This window comes from Podarcis melisellensis (assembly GCF_964234715.1).
Source record: "Podarcis melisellensis genome assembly, chromosome: 13".
Taxonomy (NCBI): domain Eukaryota; kingdom Metazoa; phylum Chordata; class Lepidosauria; order Squamata; family Lacertidae; genus Podarcis; species Podarcis melisellensis.
The window spans coordinates 5,590,028-5,600,696 of NC_138545.1; the positions used below are offsets into that span (position 1 = coordinate 5,590,028).

At 49.5% G+C, this 10,669-nt stretch overlaps 1 protein-coding gene across 5 annotated transcripts; it reads right to left on the reverse strand.

The window, feature by feature from the left end:
* Positions 1 to 471: 471 nt before the first annotated feature.
* Positions 472 to 9,581, reverse strand: HES7 (hes family bHLH transcription factor 7). 5 transcript variants are annotated; one of them, XM_081887065.1, is made up of 4 exons: positions 9,411 to 9,581; positions 4,971 to 5,066; positions 3,718 to 3,823; positions 472 to 1,504 (listed from the first exon to the last, which is right to left on the reverse strand). In XM_081887065.1, the coding sequence occupies exons 1-4, from the start codon at positions 9,441 to 9,443 to the stop codon at positions 1,113 to 1,115; spliced, it is 627 nt and encodes a 208-aa protein (XP_081743191.1). In that variant the 5' UTR covers positions 9,444 to 9,581; the 3' UTR covers positions 472 to 1,112. The 5 variants fall into 5 exon arrangements, with proteins under 5 accessions (XP_081743191.1, XP_081743192.1, XP_081743190.1 ...); XM_081887066.1 differs by having other exon boundaries at positions 3,736 to 3,823; positions 9,402 to 9,581; XM_081887064.1 differs by having other exon boundaries at positions 9,402 to 9,581.
* Positions 9,582 to 10,669: the final 1,088 nt, after the last annotated feature.

The window sequence follows — 10,669 nt, forward strand, 5'->3', positions numbered from 1 at the left end:
AAAACATCCCAATACAAGCCATAACTGGGGGGTGGGGGTGGGAAATATTATTTATAATAATAATACCTGAAAGTTTGGAGAAAAAGAAAAAAAAAGAAATTAAAGATATTTTTAAAATGAACCTAAATGGGGGGAAATTACTCGTTTTGATTTCAAACAGGCATGTCATGAAACGTTTGAAAATGACACGGGTTTGGTAATCCAAGCACACACTCAGCCGCACACAAGCAAACAAATCTTAGAATTCTACAGGAGACGGGGTGTTTATGCAGGTACGTGAAAATCTGATTTTCTGGCATATTACATTTAGAGACAATTCCTTCCACTCCTCAGACCCAAACAGGGTGCGAACAGAGGTGGAAAACCTGTGACTTCTTGTTGTCACGAGTCCCTGGTAGTGGGGCATGTGGTCTTGGGGGTAATGGGAATTGGGGGTCCTAGAAGACCCTGAGTTTCCCATTCATTCTGCTGGGGCCACAGTCCTTAGCCAAAAGGCATCTTACCTACGCAAGACAGCAATGTCTTACCTGTGCAAGACCAGGATGCTGAGAACTGAGCAAAGCAGCCGAGCGGCTCCTTTGGAGTCTTTACCCGTCGGGTCGCAACTCGCAAAAGACTTTCCTTAAACAGGCTCTTCCGCTTCAGCAGCTGAGCTCCAGAGCTGGGAGAAATCGGATGGGAGCCCCAACTTTCCCCCCACCCACCGCAGAACATCTCAGTGGTAGGAAAGCTTGCAGCCTTCAGAGCATTCTTCACTTACCTGCAAAGTCCTCTTGGGAGTCCCAATTTGCAAACCGCTGGTCGAGGGTAAAAACAACAACAAAAAACACCAAAAAATGACCCTCTGGGTCCCTTCCAGGGGGGAAACCTCATTTCTAGATGTGTAAATGCTAGCAGAGGGGCTAGGTGAAGGCCCAAGCTACTAGTCCCTGAGAAACCATCTCCCTTTCTCGGAGGAAAGCTCTACATTTGAGGCAGTAAGGTGACGTCTCATCCCATCGTAAAGTCACCCGGCAGTGTGATCCCATCACAAAGGTTTTATTAGATAATATATATATATATATTTACATACATAAATGTTTGGGGCAGGGGGGGGCAGGAGTGTTTGTGCTCTAGGGCCAAGGCCTCCAGAAAGCCGACGGAGGGGCCAGGATCCTCTTGGCTGAGGCGACGCCGTCTCGGCTGTGTCTCTGTTGGCCCGCGCTGGAGCAAGCGGGGTCCGGGCTCCGTGAGGATTCGCTCAGCGGCTTCACGGGTGAGCAGAAGCCCTCGGGGGTCCGGGGAGGCAATTCCTCCAGCGAAGGGCTAGGGGAGAAGACGGCGAGGGTCCAGTCTTGGCTCTGGGGCTCCGGCTTGGAGGCCAGGTAGAGGTGCAAAGTGTCCAGCAGGTGGCTTTGGACGGACGGGTGGGTTTGCTGGATGAAGGCGGCCAAACCCAGGAGACACTCCCGGAAGCCCATCATGTAGCAGGTCTGGAGGGTCCCGTCTTCTGAGGGGTCGGCTCCTGGAGGGGCAGAATTGGGGAGCCAGGGAGAAGGCTGGTCACTCAAACCCTAGGGAGGTGGGCCTCCACAGCCTTGCAGGGAGTCGGGTCAGATCTCAACTCTGCAAGGCTGTGGCTCTAGAGTCCATAGAACCAGGGGATGTTCAGTGTGGGATGGAACCTAAGCAGTCGAGCCCAACACTTCCTGTTTGCCTAGAGTGGACGCAGACAGGGGGACGTTCCTCCAGCCAGGAGGACTTCCTGTCACACCTGGTCTGGAGCATCCTCCCTCTGCCAGGTAGATGGCCGTGGCCCCAGGAGACCCCGTAAAAGGGCCAGACACGCAGCCACCTTCCTCTATCGCTCCTCACTTCTGATACTGGCGTATTTTGCTGTCTGCTGGCTCTCAGCCAGCAACACACGGGCTCATTCCCATATGGGATGACCTCAAACTCTCTTCAGTAACTCCCAGCTAAAGCCTGCCTTCAGGGAACCTACTGCGAGCTGAATGTGAGTGAGCTTCTTGTTGTTGCTTTTCAAAGAAGGCGGTTGCGCCTTTATTCTTTTCGAGAGGGGATAAAAGGGGAATTTGCCAGGAACAAACCCAAGCTGGACAAAGCCAGATTGGACTGCTTAAGTAAAAGTAAAGGGACCCCTGACCATTAGGTCCAGTCGTGGCCGACTCTGGGGTTGCGGCGCTCATCTCGCTTTATTGGCCGAGGGAGCTGGCGTTTGTCTGCAGACAGCTTCTGGGTCATGTGGCCAGCATGACTAATCCGCTTCTGGCGAACCAGAGCAGCGCACGGAAACGCCGTTTACCTTCCCGCCAGAGTGGTACCTATTTATCTACTTGCACTTTGACGTTTTTCGAACTGCTAGGTTGGCAGGAGCTGGGACCGAGCAACAGGAGCCCACCCCGTCGCGGTGATTCGAACCGCTGACTTTCTGATCGGCAAGCCCAAGAGGCTCAGTGGTTTAGACCACAGTGCCACCCGCGTCCCTGTTGTTATTATTGGAAACATTCAACTTGCTTTCAAACTGCTAGGTTGGCAGGAGCAGGGACCGAGCAATGGGAGCTCACCCCGTCGCAGGGATTCAAACCGCCAACCTTCTGATCGGCAAGTCCTAGGCTCTGTGGTTTAACCCAGAGCGCCACCCATGTCCCTCTTAAGTAAAGAGATTCAAATGAATCAACCAACTAGCTTTGTGCTATCTACTCGTGAATGTACCCGTATTTTTCACTCTATAAGACGCACTAGACCATAAGACACACCTAGTTTTTGGAGGAGGAAAGCAAGAAAAAAAATATTCTGAATCTCAGATGCCAGAACAGCAAGAGGGATCGCTGCGCAGTGAAAGCAGCAATCCCTCTTGCTGTTCTGGCTTCTGGGATAGCTGCGCAGCCTGCATTCGCTCCATAAGACGCACACACATTTCCCCTTACTTTTTAGGAGGGAAAAAGTGAGTCTTATAGAGCAAAAAATATGGTACTCTGCTACTAACTCACTAGCACGAGTGAGGAAGGATAATATTTAATCAATATGTCCTCTCCTACTATCTGCAGGTGGCGCTGTGGGTTAAAGCCTCAGCGCCTAGGACTTGCCGATCGAAAGGTCGGCGGTTCGAATCCCTGCGGCGGGGTGCGCTCCCGCTGCTCGGTCCCAGCGCCTGCCAACCTAGCAGTTCGAAAGCACCTCCGGGTGCAAGTAGATAAATAGGGACCGCTTACCAGCGGGAAGGTAAACGGCGTTTCCGTGTGCGGCTCTGGCTCGCCAAATGCAGCTTTGTCACGCTGGCCATGTGACCCGGAAGTGTCTCCGGACAGCGCTGGCCCCTGGCCTCTTAAGTGAGATGGGCGCACAACCCCAGAGTCTGTCAAGACTGGCCCGTACGGGCAGGGGTACCTTTACCTTTACCTTTTACTATCTGCAACATTCCAAACACTCAGGAGGTGGTGTCAGCCCTCTGGGCCAATCCACCTGCCCCCCCCCCGGGACGCTTAAGCTCCTCCCTCCCCCAGGCCACACCCATCTCCATCCCTCCTTGAGCATCCCTGTCTGGATAGAGGGTGGGTGTGGAAATTTCTGGCTTTGGCAAGGTGAGAATGGGGACTCCCCATGCATTGAAGAACAGGGAGCAAAGCATTTGAGCAACTCACAAACACTCTCACGGACCTGGCCTGCCCAGGTCTCTCTGATACAGCCACATACCACCGCCCCACCCCCAACACCCACCATGCAGGTCATTTGTACCCTGGGGTTTAGCTGCGTTCATCTCCCGCAGGTATCCTACAGCAATCTCCAAGATCTCCGCTTTCTCCACCTTGGGGTTCTTCAGAGTCTGTAAAGAAAGAGACCCGAGAAGAAGGGGGCTGAAGGGGAAACTTTTGCAGGGAATAGGCAGTGGCTGGGGGGCAGAGCAAGGGATCAGCGTGCTGACAGGCCCGGGTTCAGCTATCAGCAGGTCTAGGGAGCATAGCTGTCAACTTACAGATTTGAAAATAAGGGACCAGCAGCCAAAATAAGGGATTTTCCAAGCACAGGTATGTTCGACTTCTGAGCCCCTCCGAGCCAAAGGCAGAAAGCCCAGCCAGCAGACAAATGAAGCCTCAAGCGGTGGTTCCCACAGCGCAGCAACCCGGCAAAGGGGATGCAGCAAGGGAAACCACCGTCACCTCTCTGCTGGGAAGCGCTGAGCAAAGGCGAGTCCCCAGGCAACGCGACCGATTTGATCGGCACAAGGCATGCAAGCTCCACCCCCCAGTCGTTCTTAGACTCCTTATTGGGTGAGCAACGCCGCCAAGCAACACAGTTGGAGCCTCCCTCCTCCCTGGCCGGCAGGGAGGGAGGGAGAGGAGCTGCTTCCTTTGAAACCCGGGAAATTTAAGGGACATCATCAATAAGGGACAGCAGCGGGACACGGCGCTGGGATAAGGGACTTTCCCGCCAAATAAGGGACGGTTGACAGCTATGCTAGGGAGGGCTGGGACTGCGAAGGACACCTCCCACGCGCAGATCCTTCTCACCTCGCCGACCCCCCACCCCGCCCAGGATCTACTGCTGCTAACCAACAACAGGGATTTTGCAAATCACTGCGCAAGTGCCATCTTACTCTTGGGGAACATGGACAGGGTAGACAAGACAGGAATAACGGTAGAGAATACCTGATCAAGTCTCCGGGGCCACCTATTTCTCTGCCAGTTCCTTTTAACCAAAGCCTTCCTTTTAGAGCAGAGTCATGTAGAGCAATAGCTCCACCTGCTGGCAGTTGAAGAAATAAACGCACAATCCACTTCAATGCACTTTAAGGGGGTTCAATTAACGCTAAGGCCTCCTCGGGAAATCGGAAGGCCACAAAGTTGACGCAGACCCACGGGTCTGACACTATCCCAAACGGCAGCGGTTACGTTCTCAGGGAGAGCTAGGACTTGCAGGGAATGGGGAGTGGGGGCGGCTGTGGGGAGCAGGGGGGGCACCTCCTCACTGACCTGGCTATGGGTCCTCTGCAGGAGCAGCAGGCGCAGTTCCTCCAGGCTCCGATTGATGCGGTCGCGGCGACGCTTCTCCGCCAGGGGCTTCAGCATCTGAATAGACAAACAATTGGGGGGGTTGACCCCTGGGTGGGGTGGGCAGCCGCTTTGATAGATAGGCACTGATACACTCCATTGCAGAGCAGGATCTTCGCTTTCCAATGAACAGGTTTTGCCAAGAAGTTTAGATCTCCAAATGTACCCATCAACCACCCCACTAAAAAAAAGGGGGCTGGGGGGTAGTAAAGACAACACAGAGCTGAACCAATGGCCGCCTTGTTCCTTGCCAGCCCCCACTCTCCTCCCCTCTTCCCACACCCACTTGCCTTTCCCATTTTAGATGCTACAGCCCCACCTCTCTATTCCACTCCTTATCCCACCAGGCAGATAAATTATCTAGGTTAGATGGAGCCAGGGCTGGATTTAGGTTTGAAGAGGCCCTAAGTTATTGGAGGTAACGGGGCCCTTTATATGTCCAGCGGTCCTTTGTCAGCAACAAATTGTCACTGTTTTTTGTGTTGAATATATGCTCTATGGTCATTTATGGGCCTAATAGGTATCTCAAGCCATTTGCCCATGTTGCCATGCAACCAGTCCATGCAGAATGTAGGCACCCTATATATAGAAAGGAGCAAACCAGTGATATATTAAGGAGCAGGCTAGCTCACATCATAGGAGCCTACACAATACACAACACTGTTGCTGTATGTAGGTTTTATTTTATTTGTTTTTTATCTTATATTTTGGAAATGTACATCCAGTTTTTTCCCCCAAGAGAGTTTTTTTCCCCAAGAGAGTGGGGCCCTAAGCTATACCTTGTAGGTAGTGCTTTTGCTGCCCCCTAGAGGGACGCAGGTGGCACTGTAGGTTAAACCACAGAGCCTAGGGCTTGCCGATCAGAAGGTTGGTGGTTCGAATCCCTGCCACGGGGTGAGCTCCCATTGCTCGGTCCCTGCTCCTGCCAACCTAGCAGTTTGAAAGCACGTCAAAGTGCAAGTAGATAAATAGGTACTGCTCCGGCGGAAAGGTAAACGGTGTTTCCATGCACTGCTCTGGTTCGCCAGAAGCGGCTTAGTCATGCTGGCCACATGACCCGGAAGCTGTACGCCGGCTCCCTCGGCCGATAAAGCAAGATGAGTGCTGCAACCCCAGAGTCATCCGCGACTGGACCTAATGGTCAGGGGTCCCTTTACCTTTACCTTTACCTAGAGGCAGCGAGGCAAATAGCTGGGGGGTGCTATTTTTTCTTGGATGAACGGCCCTTCATTTCACAATAAAAAAGGGAACCAAACCCTTTAACCTCAACATTAACATCAGGCTGCAATCCCAGGCCTGCTTTCTTGGAAAGGTTTCTGTCAAAATCCACATAGCTCTGTTCTTCTTGGCGCCTTTGGGTTTAAGCAAGCCTACCCGGTTAGGTAGAATTTCGACGTGCCTGTTTTCATCTGTTTTGGTTTTTTTTGTTTAAGTTCATAGCCAATTTGAAATTGTTGAATGTTTAAAATAGTTGTTGTCACCCATAATTGTCATGGCTGTCAACTTTTCCCTTTTCTTGCGAGGAATCCTATTCGGAATAAGGGAATTTCCCTTAAAAAAAGGGAAACGTTGACAGCTATGATAATTGTACAGTGGTACCTCTGGTTAAGTACTTAATTTGTTCTGAAGGTCCGTTTTTAACATGAAACTGTTCTTAACCTGAAGCACCACTTTAGCTAATGGGGCCTCCTGCCGCCGCCGCGCCGCTGGAGCACAATTTCTGTTCTCATCCTGAAGCAAATTTCTTAACCTGAAGCACTATTTCTGGATTAGCGGAGTCTGTAACCTGAAGTGTATATAACCCAATGTACCACTGTATTGTTTTATTCCAGCTGCAAACCACTTTGAGATGGGTTTGTTTGTTTGCCTGTATTTCAATGAAGCGGTGTATAAATTTTATGAAATGAAATACAGTGGTACCTCGGGTTACATACGCTTCAGGTTACATACGCTTCAGGTTACAGACTCCGCTAACCCAGAAATAGTGCTTCAGGTTAAGAACTTTGCTTCAGGATGAGAACAGAAATCGTGGTGCTTCAGGTTAAGAACAGTTTCAGTTTAAGTACGGACCTCCGGAAGGAATTAAGTACTTAACCCGAGGTACCACTGTAAAACGTGTCGAGCATCGGAGCATTAATGTGAAATCCGTTGTTCTTTATCTAATGTGGGGGCAAATCTAAAACGCATCTGTGGTTTCCTTGATCTCCTGCCCATCACAGCTGCCTCCTGCCCAGGTTAGGCATCTTCTGCAAAATCCACTGGATAAGGAACACACTTTCTCTTTCAGCTGAGCCCTCCCGGATCCTACTTGAAAACCGCCCCCACCCCAAATGCCCAGGAAGTAATTTCCATAAAGCCCCCTCCCTCCCGCTTCCCCTGGCAAAATGGGAGGAGCCTGGAGCAGCCAGGACTTGTTTCTGCCTGGAAGAATTTGCAACTTCTTGGTTGCAAAATCGCTTTCCTCGGCCCACCCCTTCAATTCTCCCTTAATCCAGCCAGCCCCAAACTGCACCCACAAACCCATCCCACCAGATCCAAAACCCGCCAGGCCTTTAGAGACAGCATTAAGAAAAGTTTGCCACACTGCACGTGAAATTATTTCGCCCAGTTAAAAGAAAACAAAAGAGCATCATCTTCATCATTTTGCAGCTCCTTCCCAGAATTCTGCAACTCCTTTTGGCACAACCACCGATCAGGCCAAAAAAATAAATACCCCCCCTCCTCCAACATATACACACGTTACTTTGTTTCAGAGCATCACGTGTTGGCGTTGTTGTTTGTTAATTATTGCGATGACCGTCTGTATGTTTTCCGTAGCTAATACCGGCACTTTCACCGCGGACTCAGCGCCCTGGCACAAGATATAAGCTCCTGAGGGTTGCAGCGAAAGTTAGTCCTACTCAAGAGTATACCCATTGGAAATTAAGGGCACGTCGAGCTTAGCTCCATTCGTTTCAGTGGGTCTACTGCCTGTGTGTGTACAGTATTGTGACGCACCCGTGCAAGAAGAAAGGGGGAGAGTGGTCTGCGCTGCTGCAAAACTGATATAATCATTCATTCATTCACATTCTCATTCATTCATTCATTCAATTGCGCCGCCGCCCCCAGGAGACGCCAGCAACAAAACAACAGAAATTCAAAACATTACAAGACAAACATTTAAAGACAATCACATCTCACAGCTAAATAAATTCATGGTTGCCAAGATCAAAACCTCAGCCGAGTGCCTGGATGGAAAGGGATTTATTTATTTTTAATCCTCTCCAAAAAAAGTCCACCAAGCGGAGACAGGCGCCCCCCAGGGAAGGGCAGAGGGCGAGTTCTTCCTCCAGGGGGGTAGCCAAGGCGGTACCCTCCAGAAAGTGTGGGGCTCCACGGCTCCCCTCACCCCCGATCCCGAATGCCGTCCCCTCCCCTGATCTGCGCGCAGCCCTTGCGCAAGAGATGCGCCATCTCCGCACACCTCCCTCCAGAAAAGACCACGCGAAGCAAGCCAGCGCACTTCTGTGGCTAAGCAGCCGGTCCTCTCTTCCCGGGGAGGGGAAGATCTGCATCCCAGCCCCCCCCCCTGGGTTATTCCCGGAGTGTGGCCAATGGTCAGGGCTGGTGGGAGCCGGCGGGGCGCAGGAGCAGCGCCTGGCGAGCCTGGATGGCGGTGTGTAGGCGAGGGCCTGGGTTCAAATCCTCCCACTCAGTCGCCGGGTGACCCTGGGCCGGTGGCACCCGGTCAGCCCAACCTACCTCGCGGGGTTGTTGTAGGGACACAATGGAGAGGACCACATTGAGCTCCTTGAAGGATGGATAGATAGCTAGATAGATAGATAGATAGATGATAGATAGATGATAAATAGATAGATAGATAGATAGATAGATAGATAGATAGATAGATAGATAGATGATAGATAGATAATAAATAGATAGATAGATAGATAGATAGATAGATAGATAGACAGACAGACAGATAGATAGATAATAAATAGATAGACAGATAGATAGATAGATAGATAGATAATGATGATGATAGATAGATAGATGATAGATAGATGATAGAAGGGATAGAGATAGATAGATGATAGATAGATATAGATAGATAGATAGATGATAGATAGATAGATGATAGATAGATAGATGATAGATAGATAGATGATAGATAGATGATAGATAGATGATGATATAGATAGATAGATAGATAGATAGATAGATAGATAGATAGATAGATAGATATAATTAGATAGATAGATCCACTTTCTCTGGGTCACTCCTCCATACACACCCACCCTCTTAGCTGTCTACACTGAGCCCCCCAAACCCCCCCTGCCCCCCACTTTCCTTCCCCTGATGCAGCCCATATACCTTTCTCACCCCTCCTGGCTCAGAGCTCTCCGTAGTCACCATCGCCTCCGGGCTCTTCTCTCCTGGCAAGCCTGCCTTTCCTCCCGGGACGATGGTCAAAGTGAGCCAGCCCCCCTGTTACCCCCGCCCTCCTTTCCCTCCGCCTTCTCCTTTAATGACCCATCAGGCGCAGCCCACATCTGGGGGCGCGGGGGAGTGAGTTTGGCTCTGTTCCTTTCAGCAGCACGCGCGCGCACACACACAATGGGTGTGAAATGGGGGGGGGGGGGGACGACACCCAAATGTTAAAACTTTCACAAGCAGTCAATAGCTCCAGCAGTCAACCATATGTACAATTTTATATACGTTAGTACTCCTCCATCCACAAGGTTTATTTAACTTTCAACATTTTTATTGCCCCAAATTGTTCAAACCTACCCAAATAATTCAATATCTTCTCAGTATAATTACTGAGAATATATCTTCTCAATATAATTCAATATCTACTCAAACCAACCCTCCTCTTTCTCACTGACCTTAAACCCTGTGTATCTTCACAGTTAGATATTCTAAAATTATAATATCATTCAGTTTTTTCCTCAATTGGTTCACCCCTAGCTCTTCTGTATTTTTCCAGTTATTCTCTATAACCTGCCTGGCTGCAGTTACCATCAGTTTTGCCCATTTACATTCCTCTTTCGTTTTTAACTCGGTGCTACACAGACTAATAAGAACCATTAATTTAGATATTCCCACCCACAATTCCTGATGTTTCTATACCAAGCTGTAAAAATCACCCAGTTAAGCCTTTCCCTTTATGGCATCTTTTCCATGCTTAGGGAGGGCGGGGCGGATCCTGCAAGTCGATTCCGCCTGTTGGGAAGCCGCAAGCTGATTAAAGGGCCCTGAAGAAGAAAAGGCCTCATATTCCGAGAAAATAGCGGGCGGAATCAGAGCCAGGGCTCAGCTGCACGCACTGCTGTTTGAAGCATAGAATTGGAGAATTGTCTTTTTTTTTAAAAAGTAATATTTGTTAAAATTTCAAAAAGTTACAAAAGTAAGAAAAACATAATAAAACAAAAAATTACAAAAAACTGAAAAATAAAAACATTTAAAAAACAAATCAATTTTTCCATGACTTATCTTTCATTTACTTGTTTCCTTGACCTCCTCACACCTCCCTTTTTTGTATTCTAGTTCAATTAGTTAATTCAGCAAATCCTTTCCATCTTTGTTTTTATCTTAGTCATTTATCTTAATATATTGTACCTTTACATTCTCACCTGTTA